General features: G+C 42.3%; 1 protein-coding gene across 2 annotated transcripts in view; it reads left to right on the plus strand.

Moving 5' to 3' along the window:
• Window positions 1–17,971, plus strand: part of LOC145452536 (coatomer subunit alpha-like) — a 21,355-nt gene extending 3,384 nt beyond the window's left edge. The window contains exons 6-23 of one of the 2 annotated variants that reach the window (XM_080330704.1): window positions 174–280; window positions 3,265–3,381; window positions 3,441–3,595; window positions 4,303–4,500; window positions 5,109–5,251; window positions 5,739–5,961; window positions 7,057–7,281; window positions 8,192–8,333; window positions 8,523–8,690; window positions 9,971–10,160; window positions 11,110–11,385; window positions 12,148–12,260; window positions 12,609–12,777; window positions 13,311–13,396; window positions 14,371–14,694; window positions 15,515–15,724; window positions 15,881–16,056; window positions 17,661–17,971. In XM_080330704.1, coding sequence (XP_080186830.1) covers window positions 174–280; window positions 3,265–3,381; window positions 3,441–3,595; window positions 4,303–4,500; window positions 5,109–5,251; window positions 5,739–5,961; window positions 7,057–7,281; window positions 8,192–8,333; window positions 8,523–8,690; window positions 9,971–10,160; window positions 11,110–11,385; window positions 12,148–12,260; window positions 12,609–12,777; window positions 13,311–13,396; window positions 14,371–14,694; window positions 15,515–15,724; window positions 15,881–16,056; window positions 17,661–17,802 — 3,164 coding nt within the window. In that variant the 3' untranslated portion in view covers window positions 17,803–17,971. Of the gene's footprint in view, window positions 1–173; window positions 281–424; window positions 541–3,264; window positions 3,382–3,440; window positions 3,596–4,302; window positions 4,501–5,108; window positions 5,252–5,738; window positions 5,962–7,056; window positions 7,282–8,191; window positions 8,334–8,522; window positions 8,691–9,970; window positions 10,161–11,109; window positions 11,386–12,147; window positions 12,261–12,608; window positions 12,778–13,310; window positions 13,397–14,370; window positions 14,695–15,514; window positions 15,725–15,880; window positions 16,057–17,660 lie in introns of both variants that reach the window. The other variant, XM_080330703.1, reaches the window with a different exon arrangement.
• The last annotated feature ends 8,171 nt before the right edge of the window (window positions 17,972–26,142 follow it).

Raw genomic sequence — 26,142 nt, forward strand, 5'->3', positions numbered from 1 at the left:
CCGACGATGATGAGGGTCAGCCGGGCATATTCGAATTTATTTTAATATGAATATTATTATATAATTGTATGTTGAAGTTATGTACCTCCAAGAATATCATCCAATAATGATATCGTTATAACCGCATTGAAATTGTATGTGGCCGTCCGATTAAGCGACCGTGATTTTTTAAGAATTACGCAGTTCAAAGCCCGTGTCTTGGACCACAGGAGATACTAAGCTGGGAATGGCTAAGAAATTGATGGAAGGCACCAAGGCCGCCGTTAAATTTGTGTTGGAGGTCTCGATTTGTAGTTGGTTTAATATTGGTGGTGGTTTTGAGAATTTTTCTTCACTGAGTTACGGCCTGCCGTTTCCTTTCGCGAATCCCTTTGCTTTTGCGTGAGACCAGCTGCTAATTTCGGTGCCTGCAATTTTGGTTTAGGCTTGCGTAAAAAGAATTTGTCGCCGGGCTCAGATGATCATAGAGGCCCGGGTGGCGGACCGGGTTCTATTGAACTGTTTGGGACTTCGGATGTCGTCGTAAAACATGTCTTGGAGGTGATTAATTTTTTTTGGTTGCTGTACTGTATGTGTATGAATAAATAGCGTGAATCTCTGTGATCTATGCATGGAACTGTGTTATTACTTTGAAATTTGCGTTGCTGTTCGCTAGCCAGACTGTTGTGGAATTTTGAATGTTATCTTCTCTTCATGAATATCATCGCGATATTATTATCGCTGATGCATAAATTTACCGTGAAGAGAAACTTGCCCTTAAGGGTTGATCATTTGATCGTATCTCTGTTATTTTAGGGTTCGCGAGTCGTTAAGAAATATTTTCCATTATCTAATTGTAGCATAGATGTTCATTAGGGTTGTTCAGATTTGAAAAATTGTCAGGAAACTTCGATGCTTGTGACCCAAATGATGGTTTAGTACATAAAAACACTTTTATGAGCGATTTTGGTCATCTTCCTCGTGATCTTCTATCCCCGAAAAGCCCCCAAAGATGCACGGGGCAATTCTCCTTACTGCTTGATCTGTAGTGTTGACCATGTCACCGGTTTATAGCTTTTGTGACGTTATCATTCGAAAACGACCACGTAGAGACGAGATATTGCAATAAAATAGATATGTTTTCAAAATTTTATGGAAATGCAGTCCTGTAAAGGCTACATGCATCTCCGTTTTGCTCAGCAAAACCTGTCCGTCATGCTCATGAGAATCATGTATTGGTTACACCATTGACATCGGCTTTGTTTTGGATCGTACATTGAAGAAACGCCGCTGGGTTGCAATTCGTGACCAAATACTGATATTCCCAGCTAGTTTTCAGCCATAAGGTATTATTCAAAGGTATGTAATGTCATTAATACTTTTGTCAACTTCAAATGATCTGTAAAATACCGAGTTATCTTATTTTATGGTAGACTGTAATTTAGTTGAAGAAGAATGCCTGAAACAATGCATCAACACAATGTTCAGCGCTTTCCTTATAGGTATTCTTGTCATATTTCATACGTTGGCAACCTCTTCAACAGTTTGAAGGACATAGTCCTGCGTTGTGGTAGTTTCGGGGCAATTTTCTTTCAGATATGGCGGATGTAGTAGAAACTCATCTAGAGTCGGTAGCTTGGAGTGACTAATACACTCAGATATATATCCGACCGAATAGCGACCAGAATATCAGACCAAATAGTGGGCAGACCTGAATCTTGTTCATGGTTGGTCCGCAAAACCCATATCCGCTTTGTTTCAGACATTCTTCTGCAACTAAATTGCAGTCTACCATAAAATAAGATAACTCGGTATTTTACAGATGACTTGAAGTTAAGAAAAGTATTACTGACATTGCATACCTTTGAGTAATACCTTATGGCTTAAAACTAGCTGGGAATATCAGTATTTGTTCACGAATTGCAACCCAACGGCGCTTCTTCAATGTGCGATCCAAATGCAGCCGATGTCAATGGTGCAACCAATACATGATTCCCATGAGCATGATAAACATGTAAAATCAATGTGCATGTGGCCTTTATAGGACTGCATTCAAGTACAATTTTGAAAACATGGCTATTTATTGCAATATATTATCTCTACACGGCCGTTTTCAACTGATAACGTCACAAAAGCTATAAACCGGTGACGTGGTCAACATTACATATCCAGTAGTAAGGAGAATTGCCCCGTGGATCTTTGGGGGGTTTTCGGGGATAGAAGATCATGATGAAGATGACCAAAATTGCTCATAAAAGTGTTTTTATGTACTAAACCATCATTTTGGTCACAAGCATCGAAGTTTCCTGACAATTTTTCAAATCTGAACAACCCTAATGTTCATGCAGCTTGTATAAAGTACGATTTTTTGGACAATGGATTCACTCATAGTCAAGAGGTGTAATATCAAAACCATTGAAGTTGCACTTGTATATATAGTGGAATTACTCTTAAGAAACTTTCCATTAAATTCTGGACCAGTAAAAGTTGATCTAACGGAATGGGACTTATTGGAAATCACTTACGAAATCGGTTAGAGACGGCTTGATGTGGGGATAGTGATGTGATTTTATATTCTGGTCTCACACATTTCTATTGTTCCCGTATATCAAACATGGTGTAAGGTATCGAATTTGTTTCGAACCTAAACATGTTTTGACACCTTCTCTGATTCATTTCGTAAATCAATGCCTGTGTCTTTGAGGAGTGTAAATCATATCGTTTGTCTCTTATACTGGGGATATGTGTCAGTTGTGTGTGCGGCACACTGCATGGGGTACTGGTGTTCCATTCTTTTCGAGGACTATATAATTTGTGCATAAATAATTTGTGATTTCTTAATTTGAGGGGGTTGTTTTCATTTTGTGATTTTTGGCAGACATGGAAACTTGTGATAATTTTGAGAGGGGATTTTGTTCTACAATTTTATGTTGTTATCGTGGCTGTGATTTCCTGTAACATGGTTCAGGCCCATGAATTACTGTGCTGACAAGTGAAGTCTCTCTATTGAAATATCAGTCCTGGTGGAAGACTTATTTTGAAACCTGATGGAATGAAAATACAACCCATTTTCTTTTCGCCAAGACAATTCCAATAGTCTAGTTGAATCGTGTAATCCACACTACTTGATTATGAGTAGGCTTTCTTAGCAGTTCCATGTCTGTTATGCCAATGTGCGATGATTTGCAAGTTTACTGGATGATTATAATGCCTGCGTAAATATTAAAAAGTGACGTATGCACGCCCATTGCCCATACGTTCTCATGGAATTTGATTTTAACGCAGGGTCACGACCGTGGCGTGAACTGGGCATGCTTCCATCCGACCATGCCACTGGTAGTGTCCGCCGCTGATGACAGACTTGTGAAAATGTGGAGAATGAACGAATCTAAGGCGTGGGAGGTGAGCTTTTTCGGCATAAACTGATGAGACTGTTTGGATATAAAATTGTTGTTTCCCAGGTCGATTCGTGTCGTGGTCACTACAACAACGTGTCGTGCTGTGCCTTCCATCCCAAGCAGGAACTTATACTGAGTGCTTCCGAAGATAAATCGATCCGCGTTTGGGACATGAGTAAACGTACCGGTGTGCAATCCATCAGACGAGATCACGACAGGTGTGAAAAAATCGCTTTGCAGTTGAATAGATTTGTTTTTCTCTTTTCGCAGGGTTGTAACCAAGTCACAAAGTTCCGACTCACAAGTTAATCTCACTTTTATAGTCTTGACTCGAGTCATTTTCAATTCACCACCGAGTCAAGTCCGAGTCCAAGTCAGCTAGTAGAGGGTCGAGTCCGAGTCACAGTGTTTTGACTTGACTCTGAATCCGAGTCATCATGTTCACTGTTTAGTTTTCGGTTCAGTACGGTTCAACCCACCCATTTCAACTCTGCTCGAATGATATAGAATGGCTCGCATTCATATTATAATAATTTTCCTCAGTCTTAATAGTTTCTGGCCCTATTTTCCAAGTATTGGGATCGATAGACGAAATTACCATTATTGCGGTAACTTTACTACTCTTCAAAGTTACAATGAAATGTCGGTATTGGCTGTTCTAGTCTCGAGAGATATGACTCGGTTTGAGTCGTCCACAATGACTCGAGTACAAATCGAGTCCACACAAAAATTAACTCGAGTCGAGTCATTTTACACATTTGAAACAATGACTTAAATTATATGTATACATTTCTTTTTTCTGCTTCATGATATGATCTGGGTTTTGTGAATGGATGCAAGGATGTGAATCGTTCCATTGAAATCGAGGGAATGAATTCTATGCTCTACGTAAATTTCTGATTAAAATTCAATTAAATCTTGCCAGGTTCTGGATTTTGACCTGCCACCCGACCCTGAACTTGTTCGCTGCCGGGCACGATGGCGGTATGGTCATCTTCAAACTGGACCGGGAAAGACCGGCCTATGCCGTTAACCAGAACATGCTGTACTACGTCAAAGACAAGTACCTCCGCGGGCTTGATTTCAACACCAGTAAAGATACGCCGATTATGCAACTCAGAGGGTGAGTTTTTACCTCTCGGTTTTTGCTGTTTCCTTGTTTTTGAAGCCAAATTCCTATCGTTTTCTTTGAATTTCTGTTGTAACTTTGATTGTGTTAGTGGGCAACAGTATACTGACAAACAAGGTTGTGTAATAACGTCGTAGATGGTGATTGGTTGAGCACTACCATAAAGATTTAAAGTGGACTAATTTATAATTCTTGAGTCGCCAAGAATTTTTAGCAAAACTATGTAAACCATTGCGTTGAGATTGCCTGTTCTACTGCTGGATTCACACGATGGCAATTTTGAGGGCAGCGATTCCTTTTAGCATAAGATCTGTAACTTGGGCTACAAACCTGAAGATATCATCTTCCATTTTTTGGTTTTCACACCCCGGAATGTCGTTTTTGTTCAGCCAATTATTATTGTCATGGTAGGTCTGTGGTGAGACTTTTTCCATGAGAAATTTTTATACATTGAGTACGTAATTAGTTATGAAGTGCTTTTTGCTATTTCGTTCTTGTTTCTGCTGTCGACGATACAAGCGTATGTGCCCCGATCTCGATAAGTTTTCCCTGCTAAAGCTGTCTTTATGTAGGTAAAACTTAATTTTTAATATTTTGTTCAGCGGCAACAAGTCCGCCCCTTACATGCTGTCTTACAACCCGGCGGAACACTCGGTGCTGGTGACCACGCGCCACTCCAACATTGAAAACTCCGTTTACGACCTCTATCAAATTCCCAAGAACTCGGACTCTTCCAGCGTTGATGGTGAGTTGATTGGGGAGATTTTGCACTAAAAATGAAAATTTCGAAATTTTTAGCATTAAAAAACTTAATTTTGATCTAAATTTTGCCCTGATGTATGTAAATCAGGCGTTTTCGCACAGAATGTTAGAATTGTACTACTTTTCTGATTGGCCTGATAAAACTTTATTTGAACGAAATCTGGTCCTATGAAGAATTCCAGTAGATACATTATGGTACAAATAATTGAAATGTTGTAGTACAGCGAAAGATACTTTGCGACATTCTTGTGTAAAAATGGTCTGTCCCTACTAAGTAGCTTGCCAAAAATGAAGAAAGAATGTTCCACAGCAGCAAACCATTTTTGTTTGGCTGTATCATTCCATATCTGACCTAAAACCAGAGTAGAGCCATAGTAGAAGTAACGCCATAAATTTCTCAATTACAAGCTGCGGCGATTTGCAAGACATGCCAAAACTTCTTCAAATTCAACCATTTTTTTTCCGCCTAGCTCCCGAGGGCAAGCGTTCGTCGGCGATAACGGCGGTGTGGGTGGCACGTAACCGTTTCGCCGTGCTGGACCGGTCCCACACGATCGTGATCAAAAACATGAAGAACGACATTATGAAGAAGATCCAGGTCGCGGGCACTGACGAAATATTCTACGCCGGCATCGGTTCGCTCCTGCTGCGCACAGCGGATGGGGTCACGCTCTTCGATGTGCAACAGAAAAGGTATAGGGGACGTTTGGTCTTCGGGGTCCTCGAGGAAAGCCTGATATCAGATGAACATAATATTCACCTGTTCAATTTACGTAGTGGTATAATCCACAGCTACAGCACCAATGGGTCGTGGCTTTGAGTCCGACCGAGGTCGACTCCAGAATTCCTACTTAAGTGTTGGAGGTTTATCTAGGCTCCTCGCCATCTCATCTGCATAACCGGTGTCTTAAAAAGCCGAGACACGGGCCGTGCTACAAGTCGGCAGTTACGGTATCAAAAATAAGGAATATCGGCCTGGTGTGTATAACCATTGTAGCCGACAAATGCCATGAATACTGTAAACAACAGGGTTTATGGCATAGGTTCCCAACCTTTTTATGTTCGCGACTCCTAATTTTGATTTGAAAATCTTCCACGGCCCCACGTCAACATGTACATCAACAGTTTTATCACCTAATAACTATATTGCCACAGCGTGAGCATTCGAAAAAATCGATCGTATTTGCGTCCTAAATGTCCTTGACTAGATCGTGCAATATTAAAACGATAACCTCCCGCTTTTTCTAAAAATACACGTCCGTTCGCATGTTGATTGAACGGTAGTAGGCTTACCATACGTCCTCTTTTAAGAGGATTTGTCCTCTTTTTTGACTTTTTTGAAAGTGTCCTCGGAGGACGCCCTTTTGTCCTCTTTTTTGAAAATTTAGGTCAGATTTAGAGGTAATTGCGAGTGATATGCCGCAAACTAGCGCAGAAGTGAAGCTCCGGCGGGTATTTCGGAGGGAAAAGTGGTGATTTCAGCTCTGAGCGAGAAGTGAAGACCTTTTTTTTTTTTTTTTTTTTTTTTAGTCAACCGATCATGAAGTGGGAAAAATTCACCGGTTTTTGAGAATTCTTCTCCAGTTTTGCATGTCTGAAATTTCTGAAAAAGTGTCCTCTTTTTTCATTTCCGAAATATGGTAAGCCTAACGGTAGTCTCCTGTGACGCACCAGATGGCGTCGTTCTTTTTGATAGTTGATCTTGTCCGGAATATTTCCATGGCGACCAAATAGTTTTTCTAGAATGTAATTAATTTTTCATGACTCGGTACTTTGTTTTGTTTCCAGGTCCTTGGCCGTGGCAAAAACGCCAAAAGTGAAACGAGTGGTGTGGTCCAACGACATGTCTCACGTGGCGCTGCTGTCCAAGCACAACATCGTGATATGCAACCGCAAGCTGGAGTCTTCGACCACAGTGCACGAGAACACGCGGGTCAAGTCGGCCGCTTGGGACGAAAACGGAGTGCTGATTTACACCACGTCCAACCACATCAAATACGCGCTGCTCAACGGGTAGGGATGCTTTTAGACTCGCGGGCGGTGGGATGGTCATTGTCGCTGGTCGAGTGGAAGTTGAAGTAATGCCTCGAATATCTCCTTTATTTTGACTAGAATAGGATTACAATGTTGTATATTTTTTACCTTGATGTTTTGCGGAATATACACGGACTCGTGATATACATTATAAATACACACGATCTGTGCATCGATTTCTAGGGTTACCATATTTTGAGATCCGAAAGAGGACACTTTTCAAAAGTTGTGAAAGCTCTAGTACCGGAAACAATACTGATGACTTTAAAAAAATTTTCGACCATTAGTAAAGAGGACAAATTTCCCCAAAAAGGACATTTCGTCGCTGGAAAACCAAATGATCTTATGTCCATTTTCGGAAATTTTTACTTTGACCATATAATTTAGACATAACCAGTTTTATTTTTAATTTACCTTGAAGATTTAAGCTCCTATGTCCACTTCGCTAGAAATTCATGCTACTCAGTAACTTGGAACCCGGTTGAAACTGAAGAGCTATGTCCAACTAGTGATAGAAGCTGAGAAAATTAAAAAATGCGAAACTCGGACACAAGACAGTTTCAGCTGGTTTTCCAGCGACGATTTAGCCATCCTCCATTGACGCCTTCATTTCCTTGAAAAAAGACTGCAAATACTATTGAAAGAGGACATATGGTAACCCTTTTATGTCGTCACGCCTTAACGACGATTTCGTTCGGTAAAGAGCTTAGACCTTATCCGAAAATAAAACGGAAAGTAGCCAGTTTTTTTTTCGGCAGAAGCAGGAGTAATCTGAAAATAAAACTAATTAAGAAATTAGTATGAATCGCCAAACTTGTGTTAGTAAGTACTTTTTCTTCCATGCCTTTCTACCGTCCGCCACACGTGTCATTTCTGTGCTTTCCTGCAGGGATCACGGTATCATCCGCACGCTGGAACTGCCGATTTATGTGACTCGCGTACGGGGTACGAGCGTGTTCTGTTTGGACCGCGAGATGAAGCCCAGAGTGGTCGGAATCGACCCGACCGAGTACAGGTTCAAGCAAGCTTTGGTGAGTGTGTAGTAGGGTTGTTAAAACTAATTTTTTAGATTCCTGGGATACATAAACTAAACTTAGGCTTCTATCAGTTGGAATTGAGCAAAAATTAGTAAGCATCGTTATTTCAGATCGCTTATAATCAGTTTCATGAAGCCCGTCTAAGTGTTTGTGCTAAGACAGACACGTCCTCGTCTGTTTCAGATCAACAGAAAATACGACGAAGTTTTGAATATGGTGCGTAACGCCAAGCTTGTCGGGCAATCGATCATCGCTTACCTGCAACAAAAAGGCTATCCGGAAGTGGCTCTGCATTTTGTGAAGGACGAAAAGACCCGCTTCTCTCTCGCGTTGGAATGCGGAGATATCGAGGTAATTGGAAGGGACTTGAAACGATACTTGAAAGTTGTGTCGGAAGTGTTCTACCCACCCGTCTGGGAAGAAGCACAAATTGTCATTGCTAATCGCTATTGGCGTCTTTGCGCTTGACAATTTTGCACAAAAGGATTGATAGCACAGGTCAACACATATTTTTAGGCAGACTATAAATTACTAACCTATGGATAGATACGCAACTCCCGTCGTTACGCTCCGGCAAGCAGTTACACTTATTGCTGAGCAATCTAAAAGCAGCATAATTGGTGGTGTTACGACTTGCGATCCAAGGGCTGAAATTTAATGAAACTGGTCTTAATCGAGGGCTACTGTCGGGTTGATTCCGAAAAGACAAATTGAAATCTTGTCAGGGAAATAGAACCACCTCAAAACAGCCCTCAAAGTCTGAAAATCGGCATTGTTTAAACGATGGCACCGCTGTAAAACAATGAGCATAACAATGGCCAAATTCGTCGAACGATTGTTCGGAACAATGCCGATTTTCAGACTTGGCTGCCTGTTTTTAGTCTTTTTGGGTATAAGTATCTTCTGAACTAGAGTCAATCTGGCAAAGCGAATGTGATATTTCTAATCAGCAGCTTTGTTTGTTACTTTGTGTTATTCATGGTGTTTGTCAACTACAATGGTCATTTACACCAGGCCGATTGTCTTTATTTTAATTCCGTATCTACCGACTTGTAGCACGGCTCACTTCTAGGCTTCTAGGAGTCGTTTCGGGGGTTTTCAAGGTCACTCATCTGGGCTTTTTTCAAGACACGGCTTACGCAGATCAGATGGCGAGGTGGAGCCTAGATATACCTCCAACACTTAGGTACTAGGTAGGAATTCTGTAGTATTGGAGGTTTATCTAGGCTCCTCCTCGCCATTTTATCCGCGTTGGCCATGTGTTGAAGAAAAGATTAGCAACCTTGAAAACCCCAGAAACGACTCCTAGATGTTCTGGCAACAATTTATTTTTTCATTTTGTTTACCAGTGTAATTTGATGAAATTTTTCGCACTTTGTGCAATTTACATCCAGGCATTGGTAAAATAATTCTTATCCGTAGTTCAAAAATGGAATTTTTTCAGAAGTCTCGTTGATACCGTTTCCAATTCTGATATGGTGGAAACGCCTTCATGTCGAAAAGTTTGTAAACCCCCAGCTCACATTACTGTAAATGCTTTTGTGTGCTCCTTCTTAAACGTACCTCTTTTAATCACACTCAGTAATGCATCTGTATATCTTTAGCTCATGTCACTCCTTTCCCTCTTCCAGGTTGCATTGACGGCCGCCAAAGCGTTGGACGACAAGCAATGCTGGGAGGCTCTCGGCGAGGTGGCCCTGCTGCAGGGCAATCATCAAGTCGTCGAGATGGCGTATCAGCGAACGAAAAACTTTGACAAGCTCTCCTTCCTCTACCTGCTCACTGGCAATTTGGACAAGCTGCGGAAAATGATGAAAATCGGTAAGCGTGAATGAGCGTGGTGGTGAGACGGTGTCAAAACTGATTCCCGTCGGAAATATTACTCAAGTGGTTAGGAGTGAATACTACAGTACCCAACTAGAAGCATTACAATTGATAGTCGGCAGTTGCGTCCTTGAATTGTACCCAGCCCGGACAGGAACAGAAGCTCGAGTGCACATATAATGCTGTAAAGAACCACTGACATATAAATGTAGGGGAAGCCTACGAACCTCGTTTAGTTGTAGCAAATTTGGCCTGTATGGTTGATTTTCACATGCACTCGATAATACTTGTAATTAGCCTTCTCCTAGTACAGTAGGCTCACTGGGTACTAGGGTTGTTCAAAAATTACTTTTTTCTCGGATTCCAGGGATTCACTGGTTGAGCTGTTAGGTTTGGCTCGATTCCAACTGGTTCATGGTATTTAAAAAAAATCCTAATTTTACAGTCAAATTTTACTGTCGACTCCATGAAATTGTTAAGTTGTCTAACAGGACAATTATAGCGCTTGAAAATTTTGGATTCGCACAAATCGCCTGGACGGTGGGTAATCTGATTAATATTGATGAAAACCTCGAATGACTTTGCTTTTACGTGTTGGAACTGCGCCAAATTTGTTTTGAGTCGTTTTTGTAGACAACTCAACAATTTCATGTGGTCGACAATCAAAATTTTTTAAAAATTTAACTTTTTTTAATATTCAACTCAAAATTTTCGAACTACTGTGCGTTCACATCCACCAGTTGGAAACGAGGAAAATTTGTGTGGCGTTTTTTTCAGGCAACGTGAACAATTTATTTAGCAAATCCCGAAAAAAAGTTATTTTTGAACAACCCTACAAAAGCTACCCTGACACTCACTAACACGGTTTTACAAGTATCTCTTTGTCCTAAGATTTAATCATCTTGATCGCCGATGATATATGTAATCTCTTGTCCACCACATTCAGCTGAAATCAGGAAAGACACGTCTGGACAGTACCAGGCCGCCCTCTACCTTGGCGACGTTTCGGAACGGGTCAAGGTCCTGCGCGGTTGTGGACAGTTGCCGCTGGCGTACCTGACCGCCGCCACCCACGGTATGACCGAGGAGGCAGAGAGCCTGAAAGAACAGCTGGGTGACGAGCAGAAGCTTCCGGAGGTGTCCGAGGACGCAAGTCTACTGCAGCCCCCGCCCCCCATTTCGCAATTTGAGGAGAACTGGCCCCTTCTGACAGTGTCTAAGGGTGAGTCTTGTGTTGGGATTTGAGTCCGCTGTCTGTGTGACGTGGTCATTTAGGTAATTTAAAAAAACCTTTTTTTTCCAAATCTTGCTTGCTAGGCGATTAAATCGTCGAGTTGCCTAAAAGAACAATTCACACCAAATTTTAATCTATTCCAACTGGTAATCGCGAAGCGAATTTTGATTTTAATGGAAAATATTTAAAAAATTTTCAAATTCTACTGGCTATCCCATGAAATTGATAGGCTGTCTACAAAAACGATGCAAAACAAATTTGACTCAATTCCAACCGATAGAAGCGAAGTTATTTAGGTTTTTTGTTGATCATTCTGGGGTTGCCCGCTGTCAATGCCATTTTTTCAATTCCAAAACTTTCAACTGCAATCACTCCTCTTTCTCTTATTCCTTCTCTTTTCTCTGTCACTCTCTTTTGAGCCAAGGCTGCTCGACCATTTTTAGCAAAGGTCCAGTCGCAAAAGTTTGCCTCGGCAATTTACTATATAGAAAAATCGGTATTGGCGAAAGCATTAATTGAAATGTATTTATTGTTCTGTTAGCCACGGCTAGTACAAGATAATGGATTTTGTTTTGTTTTGTTTGCTTTAAAACTATGTAAATACTGAGACAGACAAGGGCCGGATTAAATACTGAATAGATCTGGACGGTGTTCCCACGAATTAAGTAGCCCTGCTAGTAGAAGTGTGTTGAAACGGCTGAAAATGTTGACCTCGCCGTTGGACTCATATTCGTTTCTTTTGCCGCGCAGGGTTCTTCGAAGGGTCGATGGCCCGGGGCAAGGCCGGGGCGCTCGCCGCAGACGACATGGACGCCGAGGAAGAAGGTGGCTGGGGCGATGACGCCGAGATTATCATCGACGAGGTACGGTGCCATGTTTGTTTTACTGTTGCTGTACCATTGGTTGTGTGACTAGGACTCGGTCATATCCAGTCCTCGAGTGATTCAATTTTGAATTAGTGAAGTATTCAAGTATTGTTGACTCATTTTGATGTCACAGCAGTATGAATGATGTTGTAAGTTCAAATATGTACCTTTTGATCAATTGAAATTTACAGCCTTCCAAAGTGAAAAATAGCATCGAAACTGTAATAATTCTTGTTGATGAATCAACTCTTAGTGGCAAGGAGCACGCAATTTCATTACTAGACGGTTATTTCACACTATTTCACATTATTGTGCCCAACAATCCATCACTATCATTTGCGTCAGGACGGAGCTATTATCGAAGACTACGGCGATGACGTGATGGAGGACGCAGACGACGGCGAGGGAGGAGGATGGGATGTGGATGACGATGATTTGGAACTGCCGGCCGATCTGGACCTGCCGGACATGCCCGCTTCCGAAGGCGAGGGATATTTTGTGCCTCCCACCAAAGGTTGGTTTTTAGCGCTCCTCTAGGCGAAGGGACTGTTAGCAGTACAGAACCTTAGTACTAGAGTGATTAATTTTTTTTTATTTCAAAAAAGCCAAAACTTTGTCAAAATTGTAGCGTTGGTCTGAAAATTATCAATTTGTTCACAAAGTCAAAATTTATTGGCAAACTGCATTTCATTATTGGTGTCATAGCGGTTACACTGAAAAGTAACCCCCCCCCCCCCCGTCACTTCTGATACGATAAAAGCATGTGGTATTGGTGCTATATTTTAATATCATCGAGCACAATAAAATCTGCAGTCAACAGCAGAGAGAGAATTGACTGATCGCTGTATTATCAGCGTACTCAATCCCATCAGAACAGTTACGCCTGCTACACTAATGAATTTGAGAAGAATGATCATTAAAGATCCTTTTAAACATAACGCGCCGTTTTTGACAAAAAGGACCCTCATTTTTTGGATGGACCGCTTTCGGTATCGGTATTCCTGTCCCGCCTTCTCAGCCGCTAAACATCTGCTGTTTGCAATTCAGGCACGCCGCAGACGCAAGTGTGGTGTAACAACTCGCAATTGCCAGTCGATCACATCGTCGCAGGATCGTTTGAGACAGCGTTCAGGGTGAGAATCAAATTTAAATATGTACTGTTTATGCGAGTGCAAAGCAAAATCCAGTTTTGCACCACATAAAGATTATTTGGTATTTTTTCAACCATGCCCATATTATTGCCCTTAGTGAAAATGTCGAGGGTTGATCACAACTTTCCAGAAGTATCATTTCCACTAATTTGTGTAGCTTGCTTGGCACTACTTTTTTTTCGATGCTGTGATGCGACCTATCGACGTTTCAAGGCTTCAAGGAAAAAATTATCGAAACCATAATTCTTGTTGATAACTAAAACTCTTAGTGGAAAGGGGAGTGTAACTTTAGTAGCCAAGTCACAAGTCCCCCAGTCACAATTCAATCTCAGTTTCATAGTATTGACTCGAGTCATTTTCAAGTCCGAGTCCAAGTCACTGAGCAGAGGGACGAGTCCGAGTCATAGTGTTACCTTCACTGTTCTGTTCGAGTCATATTCTGCGCACTTTTTTCTAATATGCTCGGGAGATACAGAATGACTCGCATTCATAATTCGTAATAATTGTAATTTTCCTCGTTCTTAACGGTATTTGGTGCATATTTTCCAAGTCTCAGGACTGATAGACGAAATACCAGTAATGGGTAACTTTACTATTCTTTGAAGTTACAATGAAAGGTCCGTCTGGACCATACGAGCCTCAAGTTGTATGACTTGGCCATGTGACTTGGCCATGACTCGAATCACCGGAAAATCGTGACTCAAGTAGAGTCATGACTCGAGTCAATACAACCCTGACTGAAGTACAGTTTTTGTTTCATTGTGTATTACACTGGGTTTAGCTACTGGAAAGGACAAAAATTGTAGAGTATTAACATTGAACGACACAGAATTCTTTGTGTACCATTTAAAAGATGGCATGCGTACCATAGTTTGAGAACCATTAGTATAACTTAGTATAAGCTCCTTGTAACATGCAAATCACACTCGTGTAATATCCCGCATTTCAAATCGCAGCTGCTGCACGACCAAGTTGGCATCGTCAACTTCGAACCCTACAAGATCCTGTTCACGAGAACGTATGCCCGATCGCGGTCCGCCTACGTCGGGATCCCGTCGGTACCCTGCGCTTACGGCTACCCGCACAGAAACTGGCGAGAGGCCGGCGCCAAAGCCGGTCTGCCGCTGGTCGGCACCAAACTGGACGATCTGGTGAACTGGCTGCAGGAGGCGTACAAGCTGACGACGGCCGGGAAGTTTGAGGACGCCATCAAGAAGTTTCGATACATTCTGCTGTCTGTGCCGCTGCTGGTGGTCGATAACAAGCAGGAAATTAGCGAGGTGTGATGTGTGATTTTTCCGCGGCGTCAAAGGCGTTACGGTATCTAGTTTCTTGACAGCGAGTTTTGTTTGAAAAGATACAAATCGTATCCGATTTTTATAAATTCTTTTCATCTCAATGTGTAGATTCTAAATGACAACTTTCAAGGTGGATATGTAGATGAACCCTCACCTAAAAACAGTAGCATTGATACCAACATCAGATTGTTTCAAATTCCACTTATCACCACCAAGGCTATATCTTTAGACCAAATTACCAATTTGGACCTCAACAATATCAAACAGCCACCAGCATTCAGGAACTTGTCCGACCTCGAACTGAAAAATCTGAGAACGTCGCTTTTCAGGATCAGTCATCCTTGCCACGACCGGGCAGGATGACTAAAGCATCTGCTCGTGTGTCTTGATTTTAACGTCAAGATGACCCGATCACACAAAAACTTGAGTCGCGAAAGCAGATGAAATCGTTCAACACCAAACATGGTTTCGATGTCTCTACAGACTAATACTGTTTTTTACTGAAACAGCTTATGTTTTCGATGTGGAATTGTAGGGTCATGGTACCTGAGTTTATTTTGCAATATTTGTGAATTCTTGCAGATTCGGAAGTAACCATCAAGCCTCCTCCTTTTAACTGCTGAAAGACGAATAAATCTACTTTTTAACTCAGATTTCAGACCTAACCTTTTCTTCTTCGAAACGCTGACTAATTTGACGACATCTGTGTATCATACTCATCGATACACGTCGATTAGGCAATTTCAAGTGTTGAAATTGATTGTGATATGAGTAGTTATCCTCCTTTATTTTTTGTACGAAGGCTCAGCGTCTGATCTCGATTTGCCGGGAATACATCGTCGGCCTGTCGATGGAACAGAGCCGGAAAGAAATCCCAAAAGAATCTCTGGATGACCAGAAGCGGAACTGCGAAATGGCCGCCTACCTGACGCACTGTCAGTGGGAGCCGTTGCATTTGATTTTGGCTTTGAGAACGGCGCAAACGCTGGCTTTCAAGCTCAAGAATTACAAGGTGGGTGGCATCACTCTATTCTGTGTTATTGGTCAGTCAGTAACTCGTAATCTTTCGTTCGTGCAAAAAAACCTTAGCCATTCATATATGGGGTAATTGTAGTCGTCAGATCTGTGATTACGCCATGATTTTACGTTGCTTTTATTCAATTCGCAGACGGCTGCCGGCTTTGCTAGAAGATTACTGGAACTCGGACCAAAACCGCAGATAGCCGCCCAGACCAGGAAGATTATCGCCGCGTGCGATAAGAACCCTCGCGACGCCCACGAGCTAAAATATGACGCTCACAACCCGTTTGATATATGCGCCGCTACTTACGTGCCAATTTACAGGTGTGAAAATAGCAGTTATTTTATTGCCTTTTTTTGCCTTCTAGAATACATATGAACTGGCCGTTAGCGTTGTGGTTCCTAGTTGCACTTCTACTTGACAGATTTATGTCTTGCACTCTGCATTTTATAAAGTGGAAAGTACGTTATGGATAAGCTTGCGTCAATTTCACTTTTGGCAAAATTGTCCCTGTATCATGCTCACTGAATATATTTCCGAAATTTCACCTATTGTAGTGTCTTTTTCATGTTGCGTTAGTCGTGAAGACGTGTTCTGCAATTTCGAAAATAGCCGCCTTTCTACTTTTGCGCCTCTGGTCCTAACTGATTTTGGTGTTGAAATGTCCAATCTTATTAATCAGTTCTCATCTGATATCTCAAACTAACTTTTTAAATTGCATATTTGACTAATGAGCTCTAACAAACTATAGATAACTAACCTGCGGATAGATACGCAACACCCGTAGTCACGCTTGCTTGCCCAGAGGAAATTACTGCTCAGCAATCTGAAAGCAAGATAATTGCTAATCCCATAGCTGACGACTAGGGCTGGGCACAATGATCCGAGTACTCGAATCTGAATCGAGTATTAATTTTAATGATTCGAGTCGAGTAGTGAAAGACGATTTTTCGAGTACTGAAATTATACGCTTCTCGCCACTGAAAGTTAATTTATCAACAAGAATTATAGTTTCGATGCTAATATTCGCTGTTGAAGCCTTGAAACCTTGATTGGCAGTATCGTAGCATCCGAAACATATAGTACAAAGCTATGAACGTTGATGGAAATAGCACATTTCCGAAGTCATGATCATTCCACAACATTGTCACCAAGTGCAATGAAATCGGTATGGTCGAAAAAATACCAAAGCATCTTTAATCTGATGGATAACAGGCACTATATTCTTTGTGATCGCGTGAAAGGTACATATTTGAACTTTGACATATAATATTATGGTATGACGTCATATTGAGTGATACTCGATTACTCGACTCGACTCGAAGCATATTACGTGATTCAAAATCGAATCACTCAGGTACTCGATTTTGCCCAGCCCTACTGACGACCCGAGTGCTCAAATTAAGTCAAGTTGATCATATTTGAAAGCACGTTCTGAAAATATACATTAAAATTTCATCAAAGCAATGGAACCACGCCGAAATAGCCTTCAAAGTTTGAAAATCGGCATTGTTCTAAACAATCGCAGCGACGCAGCACAATGACCATAACAATGGCCCTTGCGTGCTTGCGATTGTTCAGAACAATGCCGATTTTCAGTCTTTGAGGTGTATTTCGAGGGGTTTCCGTTGCCCTGATCAGATTTCAATGTATATTTTCGAAATCAGTGCGACAGTAGCTTTCTAATGCAATCACTTTATTTAATTTGAGCGCTCGTGTCGTCACCTATGATGGGATTAGCAATTATGTTGCGTTCAGATTGCTGAGCAGCAATTTTCTCTAGGCAAGCAAGCGTGACGACGGGTGTTGCGTATCTATCCATAGGTTAGTTATCTATAAACAAACTGATCAAACCCGTGATCAAACCCGCGTGTCCTGGATCAGGCGGGGGATTCCTTTTGGCAACAATTGTCTCTTTTTTTGACAGAGGAAAGCCGGTAGAAAAATGTCCGCTCAGCGGCGCATGCTATCAACCAAACTACAAAGGCAAAGTGTGCGGGGTCTCGCAGTGCACCGAAATAGGAAAGGATTGCATGGGCCTGCGGGTCAGCTCGATTCAATTTCGTTAGGCCGTCGACGTAGCGACGTCTGTTTTCTGCTGCTGGAGTACTCGGGTCTCGTTTTAGAGGGATCGGATGAATTGTGGGGTCGTCGGCGACCATTCTGTGTGAAAGACTTTGATACGATCCTATTTTAGTTTCATCTATTATGTGCAAGAATAAAAATATATAGAACTGAGTGCGTTGTTTGCAGGGTTGTATACTTTTGACTGCGGAATCTCTATAATTCATGATTAAATCGGTCGATAATATCGGGAATTGCATATATATTGTTATAAACTTTTTTATCCTCTCTCTGCCCACGTACTCAGATTTACCGTTAGAGCTGAGTGAGGTATTTTCTTTGGAAATGTAGGGCCCGTAAATAACAATTAAACATTTCCGGGTGTGCCCGTTGGTATAATAACTTCGCTTCATCATGTTATTTCGTGTCCTCCAGTCTGCTGTGTCAAAAGATATTGAAATCGAGCCTACTAAACTATAAAAGTCGCACATGATTTCATACAGGGCCTTAAACTTAATATGTGTTCGTGCGGGTACCCCATATCAAATTTATTGATTGGGCCGTAGTTCGCCCATCCATGTGGTAGATGGTCGAGTCACTGCCAATGAGTGAATCAAATTCGAGTCCAAGTCATTATGTTCACTGTGCAGCTTCGAGTTCAATCTGGTTCAACCCACTTTTTTCAACTCTGCTCCAGAGATATAGATATAGAATGGCTCGCATTCATAATATAGTAATGTTCCTCAGTCTCTGGCCCTACTTCAGTTCAGTTTCTTATTAAAATTTTATAATGTCAAAACGCCACGAGACTGCGACACAATGAAAAAAAGGGAGTTGTCAAAACGACTTATAGTAGTCTTTGAGATCAGACGGCCACCTGACCTAGCTGATGTGAAGAGGGGGCGTGCACGCTGAATAAAAAGTAGAAGAAGTTATTGCAAAAGGTCAAGATACAAAATGGGTGGCAAGTGATGGTAGGCGCAATCTAGCTGTCAGTCCGTGGTTCGGTATAGTATAGGGCTAACTAGTATTCATTCAGTAGAAATTCCTGGTGTGCATGCCTCCTCTTTACATCGCCTAGGCCAAGGTGGGTGTCAGATTCCATAGACTACTCCTTGTCGCTTCGACATCTTCCTGTCTTTTCATTGTATCGCATTTTTTGTGGTGTATTGAACTGATAAAATTGCTAATAAACCGATGATGATGATGATGATGGTATATCGACTTGAATGTGGACAATGGCCATGCTCGACGACTGACGGATAGCCGGTGTGCAGTGGGTTGCCCGACATATGAGCATGCGACACAATGAAAAACGACAGTTAAGCATGCGACGCTATAGCATGAGGACACATTACCATGGTAACACATGAGCATAGGGACACATGAGCATGGGGACACATGCGCATGGGGACATGTCAGCAGGGTGAAACATGAGCAAGGGGACATATGGACATGGAAACAGATTAGCATGCGACACTTGAGCATGGTTACACATTAGCATTGAGACTAAGCGACATGGTTACATATGGGCATGGTAACACGTGAGCATGGTCAGTGGTCACACATAACCATTGGGACACTTCAGCATGTTGACACTTGTACAATGTACATGGTGATATATGAGCATTGTTACATATCAGCATGATGACAAACGAGCATGAGGACACTTGCGCATGCGACATTTGGGCATGCGACACTTGCGCATGCGACATTTGAGCATGCGACTCTTGAGCATGCGACACTTGCGCATGCGACATTTGAGCATGCGACATTTGAGCATGCGTCACTTGTGCATGCGACATTTGAGCATGCGACACTTGAGCATGCGACACTTGAGCTACTTGCGCATGCGTCACTTGAACATGCGACACTTGAGCATGCGACACTTGAGCATGCAATACTTGAGCATGCGACACTTGAGCATTTTTTATATATTAGTGTGTAGTTAACTAGCGTCAAAATCATGGATTTATACCAGTCCGAACATAATATATCTCCCCTCCTCCAACCCTAATATCCCCACTCCCAACTTTAATACCCATCACCCCCACCCTAATCTTGGGAAACCTTAACCCCAACCCTAACCCTAACCACCATAATATCCATCACCCCCAACCCTGGTCTTGGGATACCTTATCCCTAACGCAAACCCTGACCATAATCTGGGGATACCTTACCTTAACCCTAACCCTAATCCTAACCAACCCTAATATCCCCCTCCCAACCCTAATACCCATAATCCCCGACCCTAATCGTGGGATACCTTAACCCCAACCCTAATATCCATCACCCTCAACCCTAATCTTGAGATACCGTAACCCCAACAATTTAGGGCTGTTCAAAAATAACTTTTTTTCCCCGATTCAAGCCGGTCACCTCTCAAATCGTCAGGTTGCAGTAGAAAACCTTGCTTACCAAATTTCACTCGATTCCAATAAGTAAAGGCCTCCGCAGATCCAATTGAAATTTTCAATTTATAATGGAAAATTAAAAAAAAAAAATCCAAATTTTTCTGCCAACCCCATGAAATTGTTGAGCTGTCTTCAAAGACGTTGCAAAACAAATTTGAGTCAATTCCGACCAGTAGAAGCGGAGTCATGTGAGTTTTTCGATGATATTTCTCAGATTATCCTTGATCGGTGGATAATCCGCGATTTATCAACGAAAAACTCATATAACTCCGCTTCTACTGGTCGGAATTGACTCAAATTTGTTTTGCAACGTCTTTGAAGACAGCTCAACAATTTCACGGGGTTGGCAGAAAAATTTGGAATTTTTTTTTTTAATTTTCCATTATAAATTAAAAATTTCAATTGGATCTGCGGAGGCCTTTACTGGTTGGAATCGAGTGAAATTTGGTGAGCAAGGTTTTCTACTGCAACCTGACGATTTGAGAGGTGACCGGCTTGAATCGGGGAAAAAAGTTATTTTTGAACAGCCCTACCCAACATGGACCCTAACCCACTTCGAACCCTAATGTTCCCCGTACCCACCCACGGCACGTAAAACTTCCCTATCAAAAGAGACCCGCAAAATAAAATAATAAGTCCGTGTCAAAATGCGAATTTGGAATCGCTTTAGTCTCACAAAAGGATATATTCTTTTAGTTCGTCTGATGCGTGTAAACGATTCCAATATATGTGGAGCAATGACAACCTTTATCGCTTTACCGCGATTTTCGGAGCTTTTCACACAAATCTATATGGTCACATGCTCAAGTGTCGTATGCTCAAATGTCGCATACTCAAGTGTAACATGCTCAAGTGTCGCATGCTCAAGTGACGCATGCTCAAGTAACGCATGCTCAAGTGTCTGCATATCCACGTGTCGTATGCTCAAGTGTCTGCATGTAGACGGGTCGCATGCTCATGCTCAAGTGTCGCATGCGTAGGTGACCCCATGCTCATGTGCACCTTTGCTTTTGTGTCCCCATGCCCACGTGTCCATATGCGCATGTGTGCCCATGCTCTTGTGTACCCCTGCTCATGTGTCGTCAAGGCTCATGTATCGCATGCTCATGTGTCACCATGCTCATGTGGCACTTACTAAATTGTCACCATGTTGATGTGTCCCTATGCTCACGTGTATCCATGCTCGTGTGTCCCTATACTCATGTGTCCCTTTGCTAATATGTCCACATGTTAATATGTCTCCGTGCTCATGTGTCTACATGCCCACGAGTCGCCATGACCAAAAGTTTAAACAAGGGCCTTGTCTTAAACCAGTGGTTCTCAACCTTTTTTCCTCCTCCAGCGCCCCCTTTCAAAAATTATCGTGCTCCAGCGCCCCCCAACCTCATATTGTAAGGAATGTAATAATGACAATAATTAAGAGGGAGGGCCGTAACAGCACTTCGTCAAACCCCCTAAAAACGATTGACTTGCGCACCCATAGCGTGATAAACCAAACTTCCGAGGGTTTCGCCCCCAAGAACCCGTAGCGTGATTTCGATGGTCAGCAAAGTTTGTGTGGCCTGGTTGCCCTAGGTACCAAAATTTTCTATAATGCATGAATGAATAGGTGGTAAATACATATATAAGATAAACCAAACTTCCGGAACTTCGCCCCCAGACCCCCTTCGGCTATCCGATATTTGCTGATACTAGTCATATACATTGGGTGCCCACTTACTGAGCTAGCTATTCTCGCCTAGACGCGCCAAGCGCGAAAAATTTCAATAAGTAATGATTGAATCGGTCAATATGATCAGGAATTGCATGTATATTGATATCAATATTTATCCTCTCTCTGCTCACGTAAACAAATTCACCGGTAGAGCTGAGTGATGTGTGATTGAAAAGGTAAGACCCCTCAATAATGATGATACATCTTCGGGCGTATACCCGTTGGCAGTAACGAAACGGCACTTCGTCAGGCCCCCCGAAAAAACTTCGGTCTTGGGCTCCCATAGGGTGATAAACCGACCGCCCCCATCACGTTGTTCGTTTTGCCACGAAATCAGCTGTACTGTTTAGCGAGCCAGTGTGAACCGCGAAAACTTTCGATAATTCATGATAAAATCGGTCAGTAAGATCGGTAATTACATATATATATTGCTATCAATTTCTTGTCCTCTCTGCTCACGTTACCAGATTTACCGGTAGAGCTGAGTGAGGTGCAATGTTCCGTCTAAGCTGCTCACGTGCGCAGTGCTGACACGGTCTCTGCGCACAGAAAATCTACGTTGCGCACAACAAATCCGAAGTTTTGACCTTTTTTTAGTCGTTACGCACTGTTGTCCAAGGGTCTGCGCAGTGAGTTTATTGAGTGTGCGAAGACTCATCAAAACGTGGAGCGAACAATGTGAGGTGTCTTGGAAACTGTAGGGCCCGTAACTAAAAATTAAACAAATTCGGGCGGGCGAACCCGTTGGTATGACTTCGTTGCATGATGTTATTTCGTGACCTCCTGTGTCCTATAGCAAAAATATAGAATCGCCCAACAGGAATATCTAGTTTTAGATATCCCTGTCGACCAATCGTACTAAACAAAAAGACGCACACGATTTCAAATTGGTATTTCTTCACTGGCATATAATTTTTCTCTGCCAGATGGAATTCGTCTTCTGTGGTTCAGATTACCAAGACAGGAATATTCGGTGCCAGTCATTTAGGTGCCCATGGACAATTAAACCTATATGTCTTTTGTAGGCTATATATAAAGAAGTTTTCGGTGTTCATTTTCTCTGAATACTCATTAAGGATATGTCCTACCACCAGTCACCACATCATCTACTGCGAAGCCATTTTCTCCAGCGCCCCCCATACCGCCCCCCTGAGCCCAGCGCCCCCCATATCGCCCCCTGAGCGTTTCCGCCCCCTTCAAAATCGCCAGCGCCCCTTGGAGGGCGCTGGTGGCAAGGTTAAGAACCACTGTCTTAAACGATTTTGTTTTAAATTGATTTTGGTTTTAAATGCAACCCTAGGCCTAACCCGATGTTAGTAGTAGACCAGTGGTTCTCAACCGGGGGTCCGCGGACCCCTAGGGGTCCACGAAGCATTTTCAGGGGGTCCGCGAAGCCTCTATAGATTTTTATGACGATGAATGATTGATAACCTAATTTGTAATTTTTTTATAGTAGGGAAAACATAAGACAGTTTCGTTTCATAATTGCTGAACCTCAGGACTCAGATCATTAAAATGGGTGTCTGAGATAAAATATTGTACTGTACAAACTCATTTTAATTGCCAAATTGCGAATAGCCTACTGATAGAAAGATATTGCTGTTTAGAGACGTTTTGTTTGGGTCGTTTGAAATAGCAATTCCTGAATTTTTTTCTGAACCAGTCCCAATGAAGGGATTGAAACATCAATTTTCTACAATGATATACATAACCACTATTCCAGAATAACTTCAAGATGAGATGCTAGATATAAATGACTATAGACTGGGCGTTATTATATGTTAATTAAAAACTCTGTTCCTCAGTTTTGGGGCCATATATGTTGTGATCACACCAAAAGGTGTCGCTGGAAGCGTTACGCATTAATATTACATTCGCCAGTACCTATATTTGTGAAAATATTTTCGGCACTCGTTTATGCGAGAGCGAGATAGTGTAATGGTTATGCGTTCGGCTTCGCGATCGGTAGGTCGTGGGTTCGATCCCCGGCCGGGTCATACCAAAGACTCGAAAATTGGTATCCGCAACTATCCTGCCAGCAATCACGGATAGCATGGAGGAGAAAAAAACGGAGGCGCAGACTGGATGACCTCACGCCTTATCGCAACTCCGTCGTCAACGCATCTCGATGGTGCAGGCGAAAAAGAATATCATGCATCTCTATCTCTATATCAAACCGAACACGCGTATATTCAAGACAATAAGTACAGCTGCAAAATTCGCTTCGAAATAAAAGAAAGCCTATCCAATTTCTACATATAGTATGATGTTATTTTCACTTCACACAATTTTGTGGCTGTTTCTCACAAGCCAGTTAATATTTGCGCAAGATAGAGGACGGTTGCACGATAATTGAGCTAATTTTGATCGAAAACTTGTGGGGGTCCGCGGGGTCCCTGACAGTCCAAAAGGGGTCCGCGAAGAGAAAAAGGTTGAGAACCACTGTAGTAGACTATGACAACGGTACACCCAGCGACATGCTCGTACGCATTTTGACGACAGGGATTTGAAATTCATGCTGTCAGTATAGCTTAAAGATAAGTTAATTAGGCCGTATATTTACGATTGTTTTAGAGTAGTCTCGTAGCGAGAGCGCGCTGCATAAAAAATTACCAAGACATGAATTTTAACAAACCACATCGAATTGGTTAACTCTAGCTACGCCGATTTAAATCGACGAAACCGCGAACCCCATTGCGTCGCAGTTGCGCAGTGCAGAATGGCCATGAGCACTGAGCAGTGATCCTCCCACTGGAATATTTTGAAGAAACGCGGATTCCATAGATAACATATATAGTCTCTTAGTAGGAGATTACTGCGGAATATCGTCTGAAATTCGCCAATTACAGAAGTGGTTCTCAACCGGTGTGCCGCGGCCCACTAATCTGCCAATTGGACTGTTCAACGTACCACTGTGGTACTCGCGAGCACTCAGGGCATTCGAAATGACATAGGGTGCCGCGAACTATTCTTCCCTTTGAGAGGGTGCCGCGAGGTCGAAAAGGTTGGGAACCACTGAATTACAGTCATAATAGTGCGATGCAGAACTATGTGTGCAAGGTATCACCGCGCGAACTTGTCGGAAGGAATATCCGGATAACACTAGGCCTAAACATGTAACAGAGAAGACGTGTCGTGTGTAGCTTATCTAACCAAATCCAACTAAATGCAATTGAACTTTCATGCTATTGAAGCACAGCCAGAATGTCCAAGTATCATGAGGATTCCAAAACGTAGTAACTCAATTGACTTCCTGGCCCTTCGTGGTACAATAAACTTCAATGTAGAGGCGTTGTACCGTTACCGTGGCCGTTAACAGTATGTTGTTGTTGTTGTTGTTGTTGTTGTTTTTGTTGTTGTTGCTGTCAGGACCGTAACAGCACTTCATCAGCCACCCCCCAAAACGTTGGTCTTGCCCCCCCCCCCCCCATAGGGTGATAAACCAAACCCCCCTCGTTCCCGATACCTTTTTACCGCTACTTCTCAGCGAAATTTATTGTACTGTTTAGTCCGATTTTTTGCATAAACCTCCAATTTCTATAATTCCTGATTGGATCGGTCAATATGATCGGGGATTGCCGGTAGAGCTGAGTGAGGTGTCTTGGGAAATGTTGGGCCCGTAAATAATAATTAAACATATTCGGGCGGACCAGTTGGTATAATGAGTTCGTCCCGCAATGGTATTTCGTGGCCTGTCTGCTATGTCAAAAGATATTGAAATCGCCCAAACGTCTACTAAACCAGCGGTTCTCAAACTTTTTGGACATGGGTTCCCCTATGGCGATGGTCATGCGCCCCTGACACCCTGCACTTATCGTCATGTCAAAAAGAGCACATAATCGAACAGTAAGCATATGGTATTTCTTACGCCAAGTTTTAATCCGCACTCCAGTTGTTGAGTCTTTTACATATCTGACAAATCTCCCCCAAACTTGTTTGAAAAAAATAAAAAATAAAAAACATTGAAGAGGACATCAATTTATTTCAAGGTAGGCTGCACTGAGACGAATCCTAATGCCGGTAGTGACTACTGCCATGCTAAATTTGATCAGTGTTGGAATTGAATTAAATTGTGTTGATTTAGGGTAGCCTAATTGAGACCGAAACCGGGCAACCTATATTACATCCAAGTCCGTCTTAGGCAGTGCAGTTTGCCAGCTGTTAACAACAGCTACCCAGCGCACCGAGCTTTAGGCTACTGCCAAAGCTATGAAGTA

The sequence above is a fragment of the Botryllus schlosseri genome, chromosome 12 (assembly GCF_051294905.1).
Source record: "Botryllus schlosseri isolate E-star chromosome 12, Bs_hap1, whole genome shotgun sequence".
NCBI classification, from domain to species: Eukaryota; Metazoa; Chordata; class Ascidiacea; order Stolidobranchia; family Styelidae; genus Botryllus; species Botryllus schlosseri.